Source organism: Hippoglossus hippoglossus, chromosome 7 (assembly GCF_009819705.1).
Source record: "Hippoglossus hippoglossus isolate fHipHip1 chromosome 7, fHipHip1.pri, whole genome shotgun sequence".
NCBI lineage: Eukaryota > Metazoa > Chordata > Actinopteri > Pleuronectiformes > Pleuronectidae > Hippoglossus > Hippoglossus hippoglossus.
In genome coordinates, this window is record NC_047157.1 from 7,775,126 (window position 1) to 7,800,878 (window position 25,753).

The 25,753-nt window shown below is 40.3% G+C and overlaps 1 protein-coding gene across 1 annotated transcript; it reads left to right on the top strand.

The window, feature by feature from the left end:
- The first annotated feature begins 14,105 nt into the window (after positions 1–14,105).
- mapk13 (mitogen-activated protein kinase 13) lies at positions 14,106–25,663 on the top strand. Its single transcript, XM_034589714.1, has 12 exons — positions 14,106–14,334; positions 16,435–16,564; positions 16,756–16,814; positions 18,193–18,298; positions 19,304–19,333; positions 20,533–20,580; positions 21,292–21,406; positions 22,039–22,110; positions 22,635–22,714; positions 23,662–23,740; positions 24,230–24,403; positions 25,296–25,663. The coding sequence occupies exons 1-12, from the start codon at positions 14,228–14,230 to the stop codon at positions 25,379–25,381; spliced, it is 1,086 nt and encodes a 361-aa protein (XP_034445605.1). The 5' UTR covers positions 14,106–14,227; the 3' UTR covers positions 25,382–25,663.
- Positions 25,664–25,753: the final 90 nt, after the last annotated feature.

Here is a 25,753-nt window from a genome sequence, read left to right on the forward strand (position 1 = left end):
CTAATGGGGACCAAAGCCTGGTCCCTAAGGAGACAAAACTTAATAAGCGAGGTCCTGGTTAAGGTTAGTGGTAATATATGAACTGTGGCTAGGTTCAGGTTAGAGTTAGGTATGAATTGGTCATGGTTAAGGTATTGGTTATAGGCTGTCCACAATCAATCAACATTCAAGTCCTAATAAGGGTAGCTCCGAAAACTTCTGTGTGTGTTCGTATGTGTGTGTCAGTGTGTGTGTGTGTGTGTGTGTGTGTGTGTGTGTTGACAGGTGACAGGTCTTCTGGGCCAGTGAACTTGTTTTTGTTACCTCCTTTGGACCTTTTCCAGCTTAAACCTCATGGGGACCAAAGCCTGGTCCCTAAAGAGGCAAAACTTAATAAGTGAGGTCCTGGTTAAGGTTAGTGGTAATATATGAACTGTGGCTAGGTTCAGGTTAGAGTTAGGTATGAGTTGGTCATGGTTAAGGTATTGTTTATAGGCTGTCCACAATCAATCAACATTCAAGTCCTAATAAGGGCAGCTGCCCAAACCTCTGTGTGTGTTCGTATCTGTGTGCGCATGTGTTTGTGTGTGTGTGTTTGTTGACAGGTGACAGGTCTTCTGGGCCAGTGAACTTGACAGACAAGAACACATCACTGTCACCTCACGGCTGGTCTGACAGGCAGCCAGGGCGGCCATGGCAGGCGTAAGTAACACGTTATAGCCTGGATGCTAACACACTGTGACATATGCTCCCGAACACACAGGCTGCCCACTCACCACTCACAGTTATTATCCTAATTATAGGCACCACACAGTGTTTTTCAGTGACATGCCAGCGATTTGGATGAAACTCGGTGGTGAAGCAGGATTGATTGGAAGCTTCTAATGTGTTTACTAAGATGACAAATGAAGAATAAGAGGCAAAAAGATCTTACAAGTCATTGGTTTCTGTTAATCAAGTTTCAATTTCGGGAAGAATAGGCCTACGTGCTTTTATTGTCGGTAACCCAATCAACAAGCATAATGAGAGCTAATGAGCCTATCATCATGCAAATGCAAAATAAGGCGATTGGAAAACACAAACAAAACTTCCGCCGTCACATTGTTTTATTCACTTCTGGGCATCATCAATCTATGGTGTTTAAAATGTGCACAGAGTAATTTACCAATACTGTTCGTTCGGATCGTACCCGCTTTCCTTAACCTGCCTTGTTATTCTCCGACTTCACCCACATTTCCCAGAATAACTTTTATTGACGAACATATATCAAACGCAGGCTTTCCATCTTTTTTATAGGAGCATGTAATTTATGTGTGTATAGTCGTAACCCATCCATCAATCATTGAACAAGGTCCCTGTACATACACAGCAACACAATGTAGCAACACAATTCATGCAATACAAGTATGATCAAAACTGAAAAGAAATATTAGTAAACCTCATTTTGCCTGAAAAACCTGTAGCAGCAACAGTCATTAAAATGGGCCGAGGAGTGTGAGGAATATTTCTAGTATAGCTGAAAGCGTTGACTTCTATTACTCATCAAAGGTTTTGACTGAGTCAACAGCACATCTCAGGGACAGATGTGCTCGCTCAGCCTCTAAACTCTAGTAATTCATTCATTACTTGGCCATTGTTTGTCCGCGTTCGCAAGCTGTTTCAGTGCCTCGAGCGCGCACCGAATCCTATTCTGCACAAGTTATTTATTTGATGCCATAAAATATAATTTTTTTCCCCTAGAGCATAAACAATACCATCGCAGCCATCTCAGCCACTCATCTTCGAAGCATCCCACACACTGTTTATGTCAGAATTAAGCTATTCTTTACTAAAATGTACACATCTGAAGTGTTTGACAACGAGGAGATGATACCTGCATTTAAACAATAAGGGCCAACAGTTAAATAGTTACATTTTCAGTTTTGTACAACCAAGAAGGCCACTGTGAAGAAAATGTCTCCATTCGATTTTACAGAAATTAAGTATTCTGGATAGGATCATTTGCGATAATTGTGAGTGAAAAATGTTGTACGATTGTAGCTTGTAAAACCAATTTCAAGTGAAAACACTGACTCATGCATACACAAGAGGCATCCTGCTGTCTGTAAAGAAGTGTGTACAAATACATAAACACACATGGGATTGTTACGAGTAAACATGAGGTAAAATGGAAACACACACACACACATACAGTACACACTGTGGATACTGTGTTTCCCATCTGCTTGTGAAGCTGTTCTTCCTACAAAAAAATAAATGCAGACTTTAAAAAATGTTTGTTTTGTTTGTGATGAGACTAAATGAGCTGTACAGCTACAAACTATGATAATTATTTGAAGAGTGCTGTTCCCGTGGGTTTATTGTGGGTCTGATTATTTCCATTAGTCACAAACTAGAGTGGCACTCAGCACAGTGCATATCTGCTCTGAGGCTGAACAATCCTAAACATGAACATTATTCTTGTCGTGGAAATTTAAAAGAAGATAGGAAGTAGTAAAATAACCTTAATTATATATTTGTCTAATAACATATTTAAATAGACTGACAAAATGTATCTGCCCATTAATATGCATCTGCACAGAAAAAAAAACACAGGTTAGTGTAAACTAACCAGCTTACCTGACAGTTCTGTGTGTATTTAGGTTACATTTCTATCTTTATCCATTTGTCTGAATTATGGTTATTGGTCCCAGTTGAGCTTCAGTCTGGTCTGCCATCCTGCTGTCAGCCATTTTCTCTGTATGAAAAACAACTGTTGAGGAAACAAAAAAGATAACTGTCAAAGACTGTTGACAGCAACGCTACACAACATGGCAGATACCAGATAGCATCCTGTTCTCTTACTGATGGTGTCTTCTGTGATAAAATATAATGTGACTCGGAGGTGACACAATATAATCAGCAGGAAATCTTGTCATGAGCATGTGACAGGGAAAGTCAACCTCATTCAGCTGATCATTTTACACTATCACCTAGTTATATTCTTTACCCTTCATTACATAAATTTACTTTATTATTTATTCATTTAGAGTCTTAAAACCCTTTTTTTCAAATGCAAATGTAGCCTGGAAATAATGGAGTCAGCTACCTTTGGTGGAAACAGGAAGTGCAGCAGGTGGGGACAGGAAGCAACCATCATAAATAGGGAAAAGTACCGGAAACATAGGCTAGACTTTATAGACATCCCCTAACTTTCCCAACGTAAAAAGAACCAAAATAGAAAAGGACGAATGTGGACTCCGCAAGATTCACCACAAAAAAGAAGGATCTTCTTCAGTGTGCTTCGGACAGGCTCGGGTTTGTTTGAACCTAAAAATCGTTTGTACTGTAGAGGACTCCAGTGGCTTTCTTTGAGTACTTCTTGGTCTCCAGTGGATACTGAAACAGCAGTACTTTCACACAGTGCAGGGGGAGGACTCAGGTGCTCATTGGCCCAGCCCTGGAACTCTACGACCCAACACTTTTCTAATATGAATATATGTTTTTTTTTAGTGGTATTTCAGGCCATAATCTTACAATCATTAATGTTGATAATGACACAATGTTGATTTGTGGCTGCTATTTTATCCCATCAGACTTTATAGCACTCTCACCCTTTTCCAGATCTCAGCAGTTTGTTTGTTGATTGCAACATTATTATATCTGGTAAGAATAAAGACCAAACTGTTAAGATAAGACCCACATTGGCAATAAACCTCAAATATTCTTTAAGGTAAGTGAGTTATATCTTTAGCCCTTACCAGGCCTTTTGTCTGATCACACCCAGACTAACTTTCAGTTCCTTTCCCTGCTCGGAGGATCATATGAAGACTGTTGTCTAGTTGTGTTTTCCATAACTTTACTTTATTACATTTTCTGTCCATGACTCACTGCTAAAAAGTGCAACCCTATGCTTCTCCTTCATTAAGCCTCCCTGGAAAGCTGTAAAGCGCAGCAGATTATATCCAGATTACAGTTTGTTCAGGATTCTGCAGCCACTTTCCATGATGGCGGCTAAGGGGAGAAGACAGCCTCATACCCCAATTAAGCTTCACTTCATTGGTTACCAGGGCAATTTAGGATTGGCCGTAAAATTTTATTGATCAGCACTTGCTGCACTTTTCTCCTCTTAGAGTAGCAAAATAAAACCACACACACACACACACACACACACACACACACAAAGTTCAATGGTTGTTGTCTAAAATCACCATTTAAGCTGCATTGTACAGACAAACAGACACATTTTGCAGATATGATCTACTGTCTGATTGTGTCCTCTCACTCACATGGCTCTGTAACCTCTGACACACAATTTGGGTCGTCATTCTCACAAATGAATACACCAGCCTGGCTAACGCTCATTATTATCTCCTTCTTCCTCAGTCTCACACTCACGAATGAAAAGCCAATGTCCTGAATATTTTATAAGACCTGCCTTGTGCCATTATGCTGTGGGTCACCCCAGTTTTAGCCTCCAATTGCCCATTATTGCCGAAAAAGTCCAGAAATGCAGCGATTACCCTCCATGTGTACTATTAGGACTGGCCAGCTTTGCTAGCAGACAAACAATGGTAAAAGTGAGGTTTGTCATGTGCTGGCCAGCAAGCATCCTTAATGAGTGGATGAGATGAAACGTGGCACAATGACTTGCATTCCTCTGAGGCTCGGCAAAGTGGTACCACGGGGACCCTCCGTACTGTCATCGCCCGGGCAGCCTCATCCGAGACGGTAATCGCTGTTTGGATGAGCACTGGAGTGTTACCTATTGTGAGCATTGTTTGTGTACATGTGCGTGCATTACCCATCTGTTTACCAAATGTTGATCAGTGACAAAATAAAAGCAACATCTGCAACACTCTGAGAGGTATTTTAACGAATGTACTTTCCTCTTCATCCTCATTAGGATCTGACCTGATGCTGGGTCAGATGGAAGGAGAACCAGGTGGCCGTCTGAATGTAATAGACGTATTTGGGATCGTAAACCATCAGTGATCAGAGTCCGGATCATCAGAGGAGATGATGTGACTTCAGTGAAAGCTGTCTGCTCACTCGGCTCCACATCATTGAGGGGGGAAATGACCATGTATCTTACATGATAAAGTCAGGGGGCAAGTAAAACTACTAATGATGGACTTCAAATTAATGTGAGCCAACATTTTGAGAGGATCAGTCAGAGTCCAGACTTCAAACCAAAAAAGGTAAAAGATTATTGCAGCTTTAAATGTCTTAAAAGTAACTTAGCTAATGCCCCATTTTAGCTAAAGCATGCCCCCTTTATAGAAATTTTAAAAAAGCTTCAAAAATGTTCAAAACCAAACCATGAAAACCCTTAGTTTAAATAAAATAAAACAAAAATGGAATATGTAGTGTTATTCTCTGTATTTAAACACCTGTTCTCAGAGAGATAACATGTTTCAATCATTGTAAGGTTTGTTGATGAGGCTGTTCTTTTTGTTTGAATTGGGATCAGGGACTTTGCCTTTAATACAATAAGATAAGATCTTGGTTTTTCAAGGTGATGCAGGTCTGCAGTATTTTCATTGATTTTAAAATTAAAATTTGACAGTGTTGCAGTGAGTTATAGTTGAATGAGCAGGACAGGTAAGGAAATGAGAGAGATGACTTATGTTCTTTCAATGAAGCATGAAAAGGTTTTGCAGAAGTCTTTCTGTTACTGTTTATTAATTCATGTTGAATTATTTTAGCCTCTGCATTAGAGGGGGGTTAAATAACATTCAATCTAAAACTAACACAAATTAAGTAAAAAAACATATTTTTTGTCATTATGTTTATCTCCTCGTGGCATTGCCGTATCAGCTGTATTTCTACTTATTGGACATTATTGGGGTCACCAGACACAGTTACTTATATCCTGTCTAGTTTTATCTCAGCTCCTCTATACCATCTTTGTCTCTTTGTGTAGTTAAAAAAAATAAAGCTGCATAAAATAAAAGCATTAAACATCCAGCGATTTTCTCAAAGCATTCCCTGCAGCATAACTCAAGGGTTCTGCACCTCATTATCTCCTGTACATTCTCACACTATGTGCTGGAACTGATGCAGTGCTTTCCACATGTTGACTCTACATGTACAAATATGAAATGTGTGCATGTCCAAATATACTGCAACTGATTAAACAGCTAACGCTTTAGCATAATATAAAAATGTACAGTATATACTGTAGAAGTAGTATAAATAGCAACTACAAACATGTTTATTTGCTTCACAGACAGGTTCCATGCCTCGTTGGCGAGTCTCTTCCATGTGGAAAACTCGGTTCCTCCCTCTTGTTTTCCAGTGTGAAGAATGGATGTAGCCTACATGCTTGACTGGTCCCGTTCTAGTGGGAATGCTACCAATATGAAAATGTTAATGCCATGCTCTAACATTCTCTAACTCAGGCCCATGGGACAAAGTATGGAAATTTCTCAGCAGAAGACTTTGGGCACCCATTAATATCATTATCATCACCACGACATCCATTTGCATGCTGGGACGGTGCGCTACAGCTTTTATGGAATAATATCAGTTCACCATACTTAGCGATGATGATGATAGTCTGTCGTGTGTCAGAAACTGGTGAATATATGAGCGAAGAGTCTCAGTTGTGACTTCCTCTGACAATAGTTTCAGAGGTTTTTGGATCAACAACACCACCCAGTGCGTCATGGCGAAGGTTGTGTGTGTGTGCATGTGTGTTTTGCTGCATTTGGATGCTGAGTGTATGGGTGTTCCAACCAGCCGTCCCTCCCCGGAGGTCACTTTGAAATGGAATAGATTTTTCTAGATCTCAGCCAAGGCTGTATGGTAGGTCACTTCATTAATCACAGCTAAATGCCACTGTCTGCCCATCTCCCTTCTGAACCAAGTAACACCCACAGATAACATCATTGATTAATACTAATAATTAATTCTCCTTCGGTACAGAACGACAGAGAGTATCATTCAGTGGGGAACCTTTAATTACTATGTAAAGACTCATTAGGTTAATGCCATCGTCTGCTCCGGTGGCATAGGGGGCAAATGGATGTCTTCCTCCAGCCGTGGCCTTTTGTGAGACAAGCTGCTCTCCCCCTTTCTCTCCTCCTCTCACTTCCTGTGTCTCATCAGCAGCGTCCATACGTGCCAACCTACTTTCTCTGCTGATTCAGTGTTGGAAAATGTCAACTCAGATTTTGCTTGAGAGGATTTTGGCAGATGGGTTGAAACACAAATGATGGGGGGGGGGGGGGGGGGGGGGGGGGGTGCAGTGAACAGACATGCAGCCACAGACCATGTGACTGCAAGACTGTTGGTGTGTATTCTGCAATTATGTGTAAATATGTACATGTGTTTGCCTTTGTCTGGAGTCACATTAGTGCCACAAGTCATGCCAGCCTATCTGCATCACAAGCAAGAATAGAGGACATGCCATCTTGTTTCATCATCTACCAATCCATGCTGTGTATGCTGATGCATGGTACCACCCAAAGGCTTGTACTTAAAAAAAAAAGAAAGTGACATGTTCACATAAATAAATGTGTCATGCGCTACTATCTCATTCAGTCTCTTTGTTTCAGTTTCATTATTAAAGCAGAGTATTGATTTGACCTATGAAGGCTTTTACATTTTGCTGTTTGCAGCCGTCAGTGCCTGAAAGATCTTCCCTGGGATGAATCCTCCTGCCCACAGGAAGGGATGCATTTTTCATGTCTGATTCATTATAAATAAAACAACTTGGTAGTTAGTATAAGCAGTGATAGTCATCGTTCCTGTAAGAGAAGAGCAGCAACTCCAAAAACTCAAAATGCATTCAAATAAAATACCAGGAAAAGATGGACTTCAGGATCAGCACCATAGTCAGACACAAGAGTCAGACATGCTTTGCAACGTTAAAAACCCAAACATGAAGATTATTTTATTTTCTGAACTGTTAACACATGAAGGAATAGGTTCACATGTGCACATAACCAGGCCTGCACAAAGCTGCAGTGGTCCCTGATCTGATTAAATAGCCTGACTGCACCACTCAGCTCATCGGGAAGCTCTCTGCAGGACGTCAGTGCCATCTTGTGGGCCGCATTTCATCTTTTACAGAAAATGTTAAGCTGCAGCATCAAAGCAACAACCTTCACGTTTCCACATTCATCGCTTTTGTTCACATGGCCATGGTCAGCTTGCGTTGGATTGTGTGTAGTAGGATCAGGAGCGGCTGAAGGCATCAATCTGCTATATTTTTGCAAAAGTAGCATTTCAGCACAGGCTTAAAGCTCAAAGCACATGTGGTGGGGCTTAGCAGGCTTTAAGAATATGTGATGACAGTTTTGAAAATGGGATCATCATCTCATTGTTTAAGCAAAACATAAGTCCACCTAGATGCTGCTGTTTAGAATACAGACTGTTTATTTCAATCACTGTGTGGGTAATACTAAACACGCATAAGCACATCATCATTTCACTGAATCTATTTTGCTTTACATGATTGGCAAATGGCATGAAAATCTATTATTTAATATAATTGTATAATAATATATGGTTAGCACAGTTCCCTCACAGCAAGAAGGCTCCTGGTTCAAATTCTTGTTTCTTTGTGGGGTTTGCATGTTCTGTGTTTGCCTGGGACTTCTACGTTTCCTCTGGCTTCCTCCCAGACATGCTGATTGGAGTTATGTTGTCCCTGTGATGGGCTGGCGACCTGACCAAGTTGTACACCACCTTTCACCTAATGTCAGCTGGGATTAGCTCCACCCCCTTCGACCTTCAAAGGATAAGTGTTATAGATAGAATAATATATAGATAATAGATTGATGGAAATGTTATGTTGTGAAGAAAAGGCAAATTCATTCAATTCAGGTAAGTCTGTCATACTCTCTACAGCAAGATGGATACTTACATGATGAAGTCAGATAAACTGAAGTAATTAATTAATCTGAACGTAATCCAAATCATTTATGTTCATGTTCTGGGTTTCTCACATTTGGCATTTTACTGATATTTACCCAGATGGAGCGAGTGACAGTTTTTTATTTGCCTGGAGGTACAGCGGGGTCCAGAAGTCTGAGACCACTTTTCCTCTCACTTGAAATGTAAAAGTAGTCTTGACCTTTTGGAAAATTCTGACCGAGAGTATGTAAAATAATGGTATAGAATAATATAGAAATAATCTGCTTGAGTTGTACAGAGAAGCATAAATCAAATGCACGTCTCCCAAACTCCACGGGACAGAGGGGCAGTGTGGCTGCCAGAATATACTTAAAACTCTCCAGCTTCTGGTCAAGGCGAAGGAAACTTTTAGCTCATTCAGCTCATTTTATAGTGAGACCATTAAAGTAAACCAGTGCCAGGTGATAAAATGTACTGGAGTGGGTTGTGTGCCATGAGTGGATTGTTATTCTAAATGTTACTCTGCAGGAGAAATTCCATCGTAAAAACACAGGCACAGGGATATATCGTGACACTTGGCGTTAACATGCTTTATACTGAGGTGCGTCTGTTGGGTAATGGTTTTTTAAAGTACTGAAGCTGTACGGTACTGTACTATAATGTGCTCTACTGTACCTTACTGTGACTCAACAGTTACAGCAGTAAGGTCCATAGGGTTTGAATGTCAGATGAGAACTTTAAATTTGGAAATCTGTTTTTTGTGCTGGGGTTTCCTCAGGGAGCCTCAGCTTCATCCCACATCCCTTATGTGGCTGCCTGTATGTATTAGGAATAGCTTTACTATAGAGTGAATATACCACCAGAGGTTGGATAGATTTTGTAATGTTTATACAGATCATTGGTGTATTTGTGTTCTTGTAAGTATGTTCTTCAGTGTGGAGGTGCATGTATGTTAAATAGTTAGTCCTCCAAAGATCTGATACACATAGATATTCCTCCAGACAGATTTCTCCTTTTGCAGACAAAGTCAAACTTGTGCTGCGGCTACAGACTCAGACTGGACTCACTGCACACTATTTTTAGCCTTGCTAGCTGTGTGGCTCCAGGGCCCCTGGTCAGACGGTGCATAGGATTCTTCAGACTGAAATATCAATATATATATCTATGGATGTAGTTCAAAGAAACTAGCATTCATTGTCCCCAGAGGGATTACATTGGTGATTCCTAACCTTTCCCTCTAGAGCCTGCAGCAGGTCAATCCTGTGAAGAATCTCAAAATCTACTGATGACCCAAAAGTCTGTGTTAATCCATGCATGAATAACAGTGAGGGTCTTTGCAAACCAGAGATGTTATTGAGACATAGTGGCACAATTTAACCAAGCTGCTGTGACAGCTACATCTGCAAATGAAGACCTCCAGTTTGAGTGACAGATCCGCAGGTTGTAAGGGCTGTCAGATGCAAACAATACACAGCAGGTTATAATAATCACAGACAGAGCTCAGAATTTAGACAAGTTATAATGGTGCCAAAAAGTTATCTCTCTTTAAAATGACTACAAGATAAAGTACGCTGTTTATGACACAAGCAGCAATAATGTGTGTATCCAAGTATTTAACTGGCCAATGCAGTGCTGTGTTGCTGGACCAGCCCATTTCAAACTAATGAGGGGGCTGAGGTTTTTTTTTTACACAGAGCTGCCATTTCAAATGCAGCCAATTTGGATCAGAAATAGATAAACACAAACACACACACACACACACACACACACACACACACACACCGCCCACTGACCAATCAATTCCTTAGAAACATGACATCACCATTCGAGGATCCCGCAGAGCAAAATAAATTATAATATGGAGCTGGGTGTTTATTATTAGAAGGTCTCTGAGGAGGACTAGTGTCTTCAGAGATGATGAGTATCTTAATAGAAGATATGGATCTACAGAGGGAATGATAAACCTTTGACAGCTGCTGGAGCCGAACTGAACCAACCTGACACCTATAGAGCAATGTGCTCACAGTAACACAGACTGTCTGCATTGATCTACATTTCTTTACTTGTGGGAGTCACTGATATTGATGTCGTGTTAGCGGCTGGATAACCAGACATAGTTTTATACTTTTATCCTTCACGTCAAATAGGTTTATCCTATGAAATTAAATATATATTTAATGGAATGACATGGAGGATGGCCATGGCGCACAACAATAGGTCCATATGTGTATATTGACTGCAAACGTTTCCCCCACAGTGTGTCCTCAGAGTCAGTGCAGACAGTGTGTGTCAAACTAAAGCTCATTATAGAGGATACATCATGTTAATAAGTGAAACATTTCATCTCTAATCCAAGAGGCTTCAGTTTAGTTCCACAGGTCTTGTTAGTAAAGAACAGAGTTATTTATCTCGTTCCCACCCGTTATTATGTCTAGTAACGTAATATATTTTTTCCCCAAAATGTCACCAGGGGGCTCCATAACTTACACATTCACACAATTCAACAATGTGTGACTTAAGCTATAGAGCTAACAGTAAACAAGGACAGACTTAAACATGTACCTTACTGAATCAGGAACTGTGCATGGATGTTTCACATACAATTGGCCCCTCTGTGTAAATTGTGACTCCTTTATGGCCCCACTGATTTAGAAAAATCTTAGATCCACCCCTGTTATACTTTTGTGTTCAGTGCTAATTAGCAAAAACTAGCAAAATAACAGGCTAAAACGCGAACATGGTAAACATCATATCTGCCAAATACCAACATGGTCACAGTTCTTTTTGGTGCTGTTGGATTCAAACCTAGCTCAGATGTACATCTGCCAGTTCTACCTGTCTAAGGTCTGATGTTTACAATCTGCTGTTGAGTGGGAAAGTTCGTGCTTGACCTTAGAGGCAGTTCTCTGATAAAACCAAGGTCCACTTGTTCTTTTTTCTGAGGCTTTCAGGCATCTCTCTTTGCTCAACCAAACAATCTCTAGCCACTGATTAAGTCTGTGACATGTAGGAGGGGAAACTATAGGGGAAAAAAACTGAGACTAAGCTTCAGCTGAGATAATTCTACAAACAAGTTATTCGTAGTGAGTCCTCCTTGTCACACAGCCCGTTTTCTTCTTCCTTAAGGCTAGCCCACTAATCACCTGACGAAACCGAGACTAGATTACGTCTTGAAACTCCAGGTGGGGTGAGGGCTGTTATCTCTCCACAACAGAGGACAGGATGGAAAGTGATTTCCAGCAAGTTCAGCAGCTGGCCAAGTAAAGGCTGAGTCATTGCTATTGATCCATGACCCTTTCAACCCTCACAGATATATAATGGTCATTTTGTGCCATCAGGCAGTAAAGATCGTACTTATTGCACACTTAAAAAATAGTCACCTCATCCTTTTCTTTTTACTTTAAGTGCTGCCACCAAAATATGGAGCCTGCATTGACTCAACTCACAAACAGCCATTACACATCAGTAACATAATGGGATTTTTGTATTGTTTTACTGTATAATCATTTAATTGGATTTGGACTTTTGTTGTTAATATCTTCCTTACGATCTCCTGTTACACATAAGTCTGTTCCGAAACGCACAGACTTATAGTCTCCTCCTCATCTAACTACGTATTTCATATTATTATCAGGTTGCATTTTGTATAGTTATTGATGGATCTTGCCAAAGATAGATATAGGTATAGATATGTATATATCCATAGGCCTACATGTATTGCACGGACATTGATAAATGCAGTCCTGATAACGGCACTACCTGATAGTTTGTATCATTGAAACAGGACACTCTTTCAGATGGAGAGGAAACAAACAAAAAACTAAATGCAGCTCACAAGGTCAGTCTTTTATCAGCTGTCATGGGAGCAGCACCTGAGAATGTATCATGATGACAGTGTTGATTGTAGTGTTGATTTGATTTTCTGTCTTCTCAAGGGAAACCCGTTGTTGTGGTTTACACAAGCGAGCAAAAATCTGTGAAAGATATTTATAACATCTAATTATATAGATATTTAAACATTTGATAATGGGTGTAGTACATGTTTTTGCTCCTCTCCTGTAACTGTGAATGTCTTGCAGTAGACTGTCGTGATTCATAAACTCCAGGCAATGTACAGTAATTATTCATCGCAAGTAACACCTACTGTGTGTGGGTGGGAGCAAATGGAGTCATTGACATGTTGGAGCAGGCAATTCGTCAGATTTTTCACACCAGGGATTTCATGGTTCGTTAGGTGTTTACGTCATTTATTTATTTTCCACTTGGTGGATAAAGCTTTTTTTTAAGTGGAATGTGTTTCTGAAAACTGAGTCCTGTATTGTACTACATGCTGATTGGTCCTCAAGCTGCTACAGACAACATGTTGTCTGCTGGAATAGACTAACTGTAGTTTACAACAGTACAACACTGTGACGATTATACCGGACGTTTTCTTTTTTTCTTTTCAAAATAAAGGCTAGTGCCATGACTAATAAAGCTATTGGCCCAGTAACAAGAACATTTAAAACTTAGTATTCAGGTCCATTTTATTCCAATAAAGTCAAATCATATCAGAAGCTATCTTGGGGCCTTGTCATATAGAGCAAGTCTGCACCATATTCGGTATTATAAGGTGAAGAAGAAGACTATTGATAAAACTACTAGTAATAACTGCATCAGTGTGTGTTTAGCAGGATCATGGGGAGAGTGGATTGTTTGCAGCTCTAGAGGCAGAAACACCTGCAGAAAACAACAGGAGGTGGCAGATGAGTAAGCTATGAGAAAGATACTGGCGCGAGAGGACGTGGAGTTAGTATTGTGTATCAATGGAATATGAATATGCATCAAGGGAAGTGTGCAATGAGCTCTTTCAGACATGATGGTGCCTGACCTTTAAGGGTATTGCGTCTGAGGAGAAGGGATTTAAATTCTATTCTGAAATTCAGGATGCCAGTGTGGATACACTACCCTTATACCACAGCCTGTTTGCTCGCTTTTTGTTGACAATTCAGTCCCAGCTGAGGATCAGAGGTTAACCCTAACCCCACATTTGTATAGGTGTGCTTTCTCCTAGTTCTGAGCTTACCTTCTATTTTAATTGTTGTTTTATTTTTACCTTGTTTTTTACTCTTTTCTTATGTATAACACTTTTTCGTGGTTGGCTTTCACTTTTTCAATTTCAACTTGTATAGCACCTTGCGCCTGTGTTTTGAAAGGGGCCATATAAATAAAGTGCATTATTACTTATCATTACACGTCTCGCGGACATGATTTTGAAAAGCCACAGCGGAAGTGACATGTGCTGTTCATCACCTGGCGCTTGAGCCGTGTTTTGCTTCATGGTTTTTGCTGAACGTCGTGAACGAGCGATCAGGAGGAGAGAGGAGAAGTTTTCTTCTTCGCGCGCCACCTTCTCACCTTCGCCATGGAGGCTCACTTCGTCCGGGAGGAGATCAACAGCACGGTGTGGGAAGTACCGGAGAGATTCACGCGGCTCAAACAGATAGGCACCGGGGCGTACGGCACAGTGTGGTGAGTGTTACAGCCTTTACTCTACAGTGTGTTTGTGTGTGTGTGTGTGGGGGGGGGTCTGTGTGTCTGTGTGTGTCTGTGTGTGTGTGTCTGTGTGTGTGTGTGTGTGTGTGTCTGTGTGTGTGTGTGTGTGTCTGTGTGTGTGTGTGTGTCTGTGTGTGTGTGTGTGTGTGTTTGTGTGTCTGTGTGTGTGTGTGTTTGTGTGTGTGTCTGTGTGGGTGGGTGTGTGCGTGTGGCTGCTGCTGAGCCTGAGGTGGGCCCAGGTTACATCCTGGACTCCAACACACTGTCAACACTCATGACACTGTAGTAAGACGTAGAACAAGTTATTACACGTTCTTATTACACAGGCCAGCAGCGTGTCACAGCCTCATAGCATGTAGCTCTCATACATGCTTTATGTACCATAACAGGGGATGTAGCTGTGTGTTAAAGATGGCCTCTATGCACTTACATCTCCACATGCTGTTATATACAAGCTCCGATGGTGAGAGCCACAGAATCAGATCATATATATATCTATAATGATAATAAACTTTAATAATCTAGCACCTGTGCTTCACAACTTAAAAATGAAATGAAAGCAATCTGTAGATCACACAGCAGCAGAGCACAGATACAGAAAGTAAAGTTACACACGAGGAAATAGTAAAACAAAGACCAAATAAAACATAATAGAATGATTAAAATAGATGATTAGGTCAAAAATGTGTCTCGTAACACCTATGCACATATATTTGTACGTGAACACATATAACATCATGTATATTTTACACACTATGTCTCTACATGTATTTGCTTGTATTTAGTTACATGAAATTAAACATAATTCATATTACATGATATAAGTGATCTATTCATGCAAAGACAGCATCACTCAGCGATATTGGTTTACAGGTGCCATGTTGTTAGATAAATAAAATCAGTGTGGGACGAAAGTTGGCATTCACACAACTCTGCAGTCGATTCATATTAACATTATCCAAATGCACCTCCATCCTATAACCTATCCACGAGCGTATGACTACATGCCCCCCCCCCCCCCCCCCCCCCCAACAGAACCCTACCAACCAAAGGGCCAATCTCTGTAAAACTATAACTTTCTCTGTTTCCTTAATTAATTCATATTAATTTGCATTCAAAGCTGTCCTCATTCTTTCAAGTATGTTTTTATAGTGGAGGGAAAATGAAACCTTCTTGTTTCAATTGGGATTTGCCTAAAAATAGAAAAGTCTAAAAGAACATTCGGAGAAACGTGGTGAAAGGGAGAAGTTAGTTTTTTTTTTCAAAATATTGAAATGGTGCAAGATCTATCATCGTGGACTCAGACCAGCAGATAATGACTCGCTGACTTTGGTTACCAGGGTTTTCAGCTTTGTAATGTGGGGGTTATGGTCGGTTTCTCAGCTTTAAATGTCTGACCTTTAAAAGATGCACCATCTGAAGAACTGGGATCATGCCACCACCACCATTATCTGTAATTTTGCCAAATTGCACATCTCTCATAGAAACATCTAGTGAGAAACTGCAGATGCAGGAGGAGAAGGAAGTAACACACAGACACGTATTTGACCATTTCATTGTCCACTGTATGCGTGAAATGCACTGTGTTTGTTTTAGATGTTTATCTGACGTGGATCATCTGTTGCATGTAAAACTGAATGTTGTATCCTATGAATGTGTCAGTGTTGTCAACAGCGCTGTGCATAAGTGATGTGTGTACAGTGTGTTGGTGGATGCGGCTCCAAATAGCCTAACAAGCCTTTCCTCCTACGATGTGATGCCCTGCAGATCACTGCAAACATCATCAGCTGCCAAACATTTACATGTTGACACTCAATAAACCACAGACCCACACACACTCACACACATAATCAGTTAGCCAATGAGTCCCACATACAGTAGCTCTATCTGAGAGCATCTTTTCTGTGTCATATGAATTCATGCAGAGCTTCTTCTTACCAAGAGTGAAATCTGAAAAAACGGCCTCTGTCATTTCCCCCCACTGCTGCGACTTCAAACGAGTGGAATCACAGTGAAAGTAGCAAACGCATGCAGACTCAGCCTGCAGAGCCTGACTTATTTCATTATTCACCACAGCTCAGCAATAAATGAGAAGACTACAGAGAAAGTGGCCATCAAGAAACTCCACAGGCCCTTCCAGTCAGAGATCTTTGCAAAGAGGGCCTACAGAGAGCTGCGGCTGCTCAAACACATGAAGCATGAAAATGTGAGTAGAACGAACCATATTTCCACCTTATTTCCTATTTCTGTTCACAGAGTGGCAGTTCTTGGGGGTTTGTTTTTGGCCTCACGATTGCACAATCATTGTGAGTTTTAGATCCAATAATCTGTTCTACGTTCATACAAGCCTGCTCCCACGTCTCTGTAACTGTCACGTCTCTTTTTCATTCCAACCAGGTGATAGGACTTCTCAATGTGTTTACATCTGCCCCAGGCTTCAATGACTTCCAAGACTTGTGAGTATCTTTCAGCATATTAGCACACCCCCCTCAGGCAGAGTCAGACAACGCCCCTCTGATGCATAGTGTTCACATTCAGCATTGCCGACAGGACTGGGAACAATGGTTGTTCTCTGTTTTGGGCTTAGCTTAACAATAAGTGAGTCTCTGATAAGAGAAAAACTGACTTGGGCATTGTCATTTGAAAGAAGAACTGGCTTTACCTAAACTGTTGCCACATGGAATCACTCTAAACTATCACTGTATAGCATTGAGAACTAGTAGAGCGCATACCTCCACCAAGACCCAACAGTCCCCCTAAGAAACCACATTTAAATTCACTAGATCCAGATTTTTTTTTATTTTAGTCCCCTAAACATGGCTGATACACATGAATTTTTCTCTGAGAAATCAACAATCAACATCTCATATTGATAAAGGATAATGGGTTTGTCCCTGACCCATACAACATCCTTCCACCAAGTTTTGTGGTAATCTGTCCAGTAGCTTTTGCTTAGTCCTGTAAACCAACAGACAAACAAACGCAGACGAAAATACAACCTACTTGGCGGAGGTAAACATCCTCGTAGCTTTGAGAATTCCTCAACAGGAGGTAAAGGGCCCAACAGCCTTAAAACCGAAGCAATGAATACAATCCGCATACTTAAGACCCTATAGCGCAACTGAAAGTGTCAAACTGCATAAGAATGAATCACTATAGAGGGAACAAAATCCATTAAATACCTAAAATCAGGATAGAACTTTGTGTCTTGATGTTGGAACTTCAGGAAGTCCAATCACAAAACTCTATGGTCAGTCAGGAGCTTGCCAAGAAACTGACCAGTGTGTGTGTTCAGTCAGGATTTCTCAACAAATGTGTCATGGTTGTCATGGTGGTACAATCTTATCTTACTAGTATTGAACAATAAGCTTTAGGTTCACTGGGGAATTTTGATGTGTGCTTCCTGACATAGCACACACTCTGTCAAATTATACAACATAACAGACAATTATTGAACTGAATGATTACTTTAAATGTATTACATTTTTTAAAGTTTAGTGAGTTAATAAGACATATGCATAGAGCTTCAAATGTGGACTGAAGCACATTAAGAGAATACAATAATTTGGAAGAATCCTGTATATTGAGGCCTACATAAACATACACAAGCACCCTAAGCTCATTCAATGAAAGTATGAAAACACATGGATTACAGCATTAATGGTGTGTAAAATAACAGTGGGACGACTCACTGGGTAAAGGATAGCTTCGTTTTATGCTTAGTTGTGATCTTTGACTTGACGAATGTGAATTATCGTGTTTGGAGTTTTTCGGCAGAGGTGATAATTTTAATCTCTTAATGCTCTACCTCTCTCTCTCACTCTTTTTCCTCAGCTACCTGGTGATGCCTTACATGTTTACTGACCTGTCAAAGGTGCGAGGTCACCTCACAGAGGACAAAGTCAAGTTCCTCGTCTACCAGATGCTCTGTGGACTCAGGGTAAGCGAAGGAAGCCAACCTTTCAAAAAGTTTTTGAAAGGTTTTTATTGCGAAGGTATCAAAGGCCTTGTTCAGACCTGGTAATAAGATCCTGATCTTAGAGATCCGATCACAAGTTCACAGCGATAAGTTCGTCGTGTTTCTTCTGTGACCATTTGCGACCCGATCCCTTTGCTGCTCTATATGCAATAATCTCGTAGGTCATTTATGTTTGTGAACCAGTTTGTAGATGGGTCAGATGTCCTTGTGTGTGTGTGTCTGTTGGTGCGAGCGGTAGAGAGAGGGATCAGGATGGACTGAAAGAATGTTGTGCAGCTATGAAGACAGATTTGAGCAATATAAGAAAAGTATCAATCATTATGTGGTGATTTGTGTTGATACTGTGGCCAAAGAAATCAATGCATGGTCACTGAGAATCGTAAAAATATGTTTGACTCATTGTGAAACAGTAGTGGGTCAGAGGACGTCAGCTGAGTAGGTCCTTTATATGTGGCTCACGATCCATTTGTGTACATACAATGAAAAGAATGTGGCCACATGTGTCCCAGACCAACTCAGCATTAGGTGCGTTCCGACCAGAGCTGGTCACTCAGGATGTTAATACCAGGTCTCAAAGCTGGCTGATTATGTTTTATGGTAATCATGTCACACATATATATATAATGAGAGGTACAGGTACTTCTTGTGCCTTGTAAGACAAAATCATAGTGAATGCTATATAACTATAGCAATTATAAGTTATTTAAGAAAGGAAAGAAGTATAGATGTATTCTTAAGAACAATAGTTTATTTTCTACATGTCATGAGCCATAAAAATTCTCTAAATGAAACTCCACTCTGTGCGAGTTTGTTGTCAGGAACTTACTTTGGTGAACTTATGCATTCAGCCATTCTACTAAAACCAGCCTTATTAAAAATACACCAAATGATAAATCATAGCATTACATTTGGATGTGAATGCAATATTAATCAATGTCTGCCTGCGTTGTCTCTCCCTGTCTGCAGTACATCCACAAGGCTGGAATCATCCACAGGGTAAGTACACGTCAATATGCCAATGAGCAGAGCTGACGTTAGAGCTTAGAGAAAACTAGAGTGGCACTCAGTAGAGCAGATTCCCCAGCCAAGGTCCAACAGTCTGCTTAAATTCAATCATACACACTCGTAGATAACAGTCCACTAAACACGCCTGATTGTGTTAAAAATTTAGATCCATGAACTATTCACTTGGCAATTGGTAAAAAGAAAAGAAAATGTTAAATAAAGTGAAATAAAATTCCTGGCCCACAATTGCTTCTTTCTTGGCCCATGTCCCCTTCTTCCACTAAGTTCCGTGGATAGAGTAGTTATTGTGTAATTCTTCGCCTGTGCACATATTCACGTACCTAAGAAGGACATGCAAGAGTAATGTTGATCTAATTCATCATCACTATCAATGTGAGAATAAACCCTGCCCCAACAGGTAAGATGAGTTGACTCACCTCTGATGTCTGACTGCATGTCTGGAGCTGTCCTCACACCCTGCTGCACCAATGCCAACAGCTGTGGGTGTGTGTGGAGCAGGGAAAGTAGAGCTACTCCAATGAAGCACGAACATAACATCTTAGGCAGCGCCGTTAATACAACAACAAAGAAATCATATCCCACCTCCAAGACAAACGTTGTTATTTAATGCAGGAAAATAATCAATTCAAATGTGCATAAAATAATAAGTGGTAGATGCAAGAAAATAGTAAATTAATATTCCCTCTGTTACAAATACTTGACAGTAAATGAGCAGTGTTGCGTTCTTAGCTTTTTAATCTCAACATATTTATCAGCTAAACTTAATTCTCATTGAGCTGCTCGTGTGTGCACTTGTTAGTGATCAGGTCATTGTGTGTTTGTGTTTCGTCTGCAGAAAGCATGGTTGTGCACACCCTGGCTCGGTCCTCTGTTTGAAGTGTTATCCTGCTATTAACAGCAGGGATTCCTAAAGCAGTGAAGGTGTTATCAACACTCACTAACAGTCCAATACTTATCACACATTATGTCACAGGGTTGTGTGACTGAATCTGCACAAATGCCACAGCAGGACTGAGACAAAGAGCTGAGCCGTGTGAGGCTACAGGAACTACAAGCGCTAAAGCTCTTCCCTTGGCGTAGTTCTGAATCTGCACAGTGCCAGAGCTGTAATTTTCTGTTAATCACTATGTGCAACAAGTAACCAACACTCAGCTCATTCTGTTTTACAGGACCTTAAGCCTGGAAACTTGGCAGTGAACCAAGACTGCGAACTGAAGGTTGGTACTTTGAAGGATTGGACAAGAAAAACATAAACAACATGAACACATTTAAATGACGGTGCAGCTGCAATAAAAGAATGTGATAAAATACATAATATATCATATGAACACATTGCACCTGTTTTATTGTTTTCACACTGGCTCCCAATTTGTTTTACGTTTGATTTAAAAATGTTATTGGTTGATTTTATTGGTCTTCATGGTCTGGCCCCAGGCTGTATCTCTGATCTTTTAAATCCTTATTTACCTCAGTGCAGCTTGTGGTCTTTGGGGTCTGCTGTCGGTTCCTCAATCTAGGCTGAAAACTAGGGGGGGGCAGAGGGTTTGCCATCAGGGTCCCAAGGCTCTGGAATTAATTGCCTGAGGAAATAAGGCTGTCTGAGACAATGTCTTCTTTCAAGTCTCAGCTAAAAACACACGTTTTTCAGAAGGCAAATTCCTGAATTTACTAGGCTATTATTGTTTCTTTTACCTCTATTGTTATTATATCACCAGTATTATTCATGTACTTCCTCCACTTTTTTAACCTTTTTTCCTGTTGTGCAGCACTTTGTATTAGCCATTGTTTTCTTGTTGTGCAGCACTTTGTATTTTAACCAAGAATCGAACACGTTGTCTAGCGGTTTATAAACTTAACAGATACCTACTTTACACTACTTTATTCAGGGTTTTTGTGCCGGTGGTGATCAGAGTTTGTTTCTACTGCAGATCCTGGACTTTGGTCTGGCTCGCGGGGCTGATGCTGAGATGACAGGCTACGTGGTGACCCGTTGGTACCGGGCCCCTGAGGTCATTCTGAACTGGATGCACTACACCCAGACTGGCAAGACAATCATAGCTGTTACATATTCTCACCCGCGTCCTCCCCACTGTCGTCTCAGTGTTCAGTTGGTCTGTCGGTGCAGTGACTGCAACTGTTTCCACTGTGTCACATGGGGATTTCTGTCTTTTATTTTTGGCTTTTATGTTACTTTAGAGATCAGCAGTTTTTTAATATTAATGTCACTGGTGCATGAAATCCATCTGACGTCGCATGGGTGTCCTTCTGACAATAAATCTTATTTTTTCCATTGGGTCTGACAGCAGCCTGATAGACTGAACGACTGAACTGTCACTGAGATGAAAGTGACTTTCCCAGGATTTATGTTTATTTAGGGGATGTTATAGGAGGTTTCTCATTTTGTAAACTATATCTACAGGATGGAATGTGGCACAGAGAGCCTCTCTGGCAAGTTTACACCCTTCATAGGATTGTATTACCTACTGAGTGTTCCCAGTGTAAACAGCACAATAGATTCTGCGCTCTGTTGAGAATAGGAACTTTGCTCTACCATTTAAATGCCACCTTCCTCATTTCTGCTCCACTGAGCTAAACTGAAAACACTCTTGTGTTGATGTGACGTGGTTCCTGCTTGGATTTTCACTGATGTTTTTTTTCTTTGGTGTTTATTCTAGTGGACATCTGGTCTGTGGGCTGTATCATGGCAGAAATGATCAATGGAAAAACTTTTTTCAAAGGAAAAGACTGTATCCTTTCACCTTTGACTGGACATGAACTTTTGAAGCTGATCTCATGTTAAGTAATGACAAGTTTCAGTGAACGCCAAAATAACCTCACATAAAGATCCATCAAATCATTGTGATAATAAATGAGATTGAAAGCCTCTTGATTAAACAGCGACAGCTTTATTTGATGGTGAGCATCATAAATCAGGTGCAACATGGAAGGAAAAGGAGTTACAGTGAATTACATGCAGCAAAAGCAACAAATTTCCTCAGGCAGCCTCCTGTGCTGCTTTTACTGCACTATTACAAACTTCTTCTGCATGTTTTATGTTTGCTTTTTATGTTCTATTTGGCACCTTTTGCACTTCACTGATTTATAGCACCGGTTCGCAAATAAAGCTGCCACTGTCTTATCAAATGACTTTAATTTTGCTGCTTTATGGACCTGCTTGGAAGCCCATACTTCCCACTGAATCTGTGTGGACACACACTTACTGAAGCACCAGAACTCGCCAGGTTTTTAAAATCCTTGATCGTAACCCCAGACATGGACCAGCTGACTCAGATCATGAAGGCGACTGGAGTGCCGGGACCAGAGTTTATCCAGAAGCTGGACAGTCCAGAGGTAGGATAAATTACTGCATGTGTTCATATATCTCAAATACAGCATGTCATGAAACTGCAGTATCACTCAGATGTGTTTTCAAATTATGCTTTTTATTGTTTCCATACAAAATAAAACAACCTCAATCAAAGCCGGCATGATTAAGTGTACGTATAAAAACACAGAGTCAAATACAGGGTGTACAGGATAATGAAAGTCAAAGTATTCCAAAAACAGAACAAACAAGCAAAGGGAAATGAATGTATACATACATACATGTACACATTTAAGGCACATTAAAAATAATAATAATATAAATACGAATAAAATATAAGATAAATTATATAAATATTGCAACCATAATCCTCAGGAAAGAGTACTTTGCCATTACTCACTCAGACAGGTTTTTAAATCCCTGTAGTGAATAATATTTTGTTAATATTCATCACATTTAAGATGAGATTAATGTCAAACAGAATTAGATAAATGCTAAGGACTCATTTACAAATCATACTTTTCACTAAATCCTTCCTCAAGACCCATGAAAACTACATTAACAAGAATAAAGTCTCACTAGCAGCCCTTAGAGGCTGCAGTATATATTTCATACCAAAATACTGGCATGCTGAAGATTTAGAATTTGTCCTGAGGGTGGCACTAGAGAAAAGGCAGTGCATCAACAAAACATGAAGGAGGATGTGTTCTATAAGGTTAAAGTTAAGATGTGTAAATAATTTTAAAATTAGGAGTTTTATCTACCAGGTACCACCAGTAACACGTCTTCACCACTCACTCTACCAAACTCAATAATAACAACCTATCTACTTATTGTTACATTTTAGGCTCATGAGTTGCTTTGTGTTAAATTCTGTGGATTGCAAAAAAAAAGGTATATTTTTATCTTTCTCAAGATAACTCACTCTAAATAAGCTGTTTTTGATTTGTGTTTTTTTTTTTTTCTCTATCAGGCTAAAAGTTATATTAAGGCTCTTCCCCGCTATCCCAGAAAAGACTTCTCAACATTGTTCCCCAGAGCCAGTGCAAACGGTAAGTTGAAATACATCGACTGGCACCACACGACTCATCCACAAATGTTTGTATTTACCCTTTACCGCACACAGAGACTCGACATGACCAGAGTCTTCCACCAGCGCTGGCCCACCAAAGGAGGTCAGGGTCGGGAGTTTGTTTTCACAGTAATCGTGTGTTTCGTTTGCTTATTACGTCTGTTTAGCTTCTCTCTGTCTCTGAGTGATGTAGCGAAATAATGACTCCCCCTGCACGGACTGTCAGTGTGAGGCAGATAGAGCACAGGAGAAAATCTATAAGTGAGATATTTTACGTCTCTAGCAGCAGAAAAATAGTGTGTGTTTTGCTCTGTGTGTTTTGTCTGTATTATTTAATCTTCATCTTCTGGAAAGCTGCAGCAATCTGGCATGTGGCTAATGTCAATAAAAACGTTTTACACATTCACTGACATCTACAGTTTGATGATTTTTATGTTCAGACTGTTTTTGTTCCTCTGACCATTTGCAGGTATCGACCTGCTGGAGAAGATGCTGGTTCTCGATGGAGATGAGAGGCTTACAGCAGAGCTGGCTCTGGAGCACCCGTACTTCGACGGCCTGAGGGACCCAGACGACTTTCCTGAGCCTATGCCTTATGATGACAGCCATGACAACGCTATATTGTCCCTGGAGGAGTGGAAGCGTAAGTGAACAAACTATAATTTAGCATTTATTAGAAAGAAATAACCATCATGTAACAATTTAATAAAATTACTTTTTGGGGTTATATGGCGTTAAATGAGAAAGATGTGAGCAGAATTAATATGCTTGTGTCTCATAAGCTGTTTTCAGACATGAACTCTGGAAAATTGGGTTGGGTGTTTGCATTTTACACTTGAAGAATGCAGCAGGAGATTGTCCGAGTCGGACACGTTCACAACAAGGCTGTTGAAATCACTGTTTTGGTTTACAGCACATCAACGCTGCAGTCGGCCCTTATGGCCAAAAGCTCTGTAGTATCGTTGTGTTTCCAAGTTCACATCTTGTTCGGCGTGATTTCTGTGTATGGCACCTCTTTTTCATCCTGAGATATTCACCTCCACCAAGGATGTTTTTGTTTTCACACACCCCCTCACCGTTTTCATCATATTCCCAGGGAATAATTCAAGGATCTTGCTGTGAATTCTTCTGGACATTTTCACCCTTGGTCTTAGTCTGACTTATTCATGACATTTTACTTGGCTGTTTGCAGGAAATTTCTGAAAAATGTCCTGAGCAACAGATTCGAACATTGGCTTTCCCCTCTGGGGGGGGCTCTACGTCTGAAAGCAGCTATAGTGGACACAGTAAACAGTGGAACAGTATTACCAATGTGCTTTTCAAATGGTCCAAGTGGACATTTTCTTTTAAGTGTCTACCATGTTGGCCACGTTGAATTATTTACACCTATACAAACATTCTAATGCAGGGCTTCTGTTTATGTGGTAATGAATAATTAATGTTAAAACACCATGCAATATGTCCTCAACTTATTTTTCAGTTTTAATCATTGTGGACATGCAGAAAGCAAATGGTTTTCCCCTTATTGTCCACAGGGTTATGTTTCAAAGAGGTGAAAAGCTTCGTGCCGATCCCACGGAGGGACTCCAAGAGGAAAAACACCCTGACCATGTCTCCGTGACCTGATGAATTCTCAGCCACTACCAACACAGAATACAGCCACCGGTGCCCTTGTACATTCTCACCATGGATTCACTCTGTACCTTCTGGCCTGGATATGTTTAGATTCATGAACGAGAGTTTACATTTTTTCTTTTTGTAATGTGCAATTATTTCCTGAATGTAAATTGCTCTCTGTGTCACATCAGTGAAGTGTCTTGCAAATGTATTGTGACTGAACGTCACAGGGTTTACTGTAAGATTTACTGTAATATTGTTTTCGGATTAAAGTATAAGACTCATAACCAACTCAAATGTTGTGTCATTCAAATTAATGCTGTCATGTGTAATATCGCATCTCTGTATGTTAATTAGCAGCCATGGGGGTTTATGT

Bases quoted from the DNA above. Each gene is read 5' to 3' on its own strand.
- mapk13 (XM_034589714.1), top strand. From the start codon at position 14,228: ATGGAGGCTCACTTCGTCCGGGAGGAGATCAACAGCACGGTGTGGGAA. The intron at 16,565-16,755 runs GTGAGTAGAACG...CATTCCAACCAG, and splicing joins AACACATGAAGCATGAAAAT to GTGATAGGACTTCTCAATGT. The intron at 21,407-22,038 runs GCAAGACAATCA...TGTTTATTCTAG, and splicing joins GATGCACTACACCCAGACTG to TGGACATCTGGTCTGTGGGC.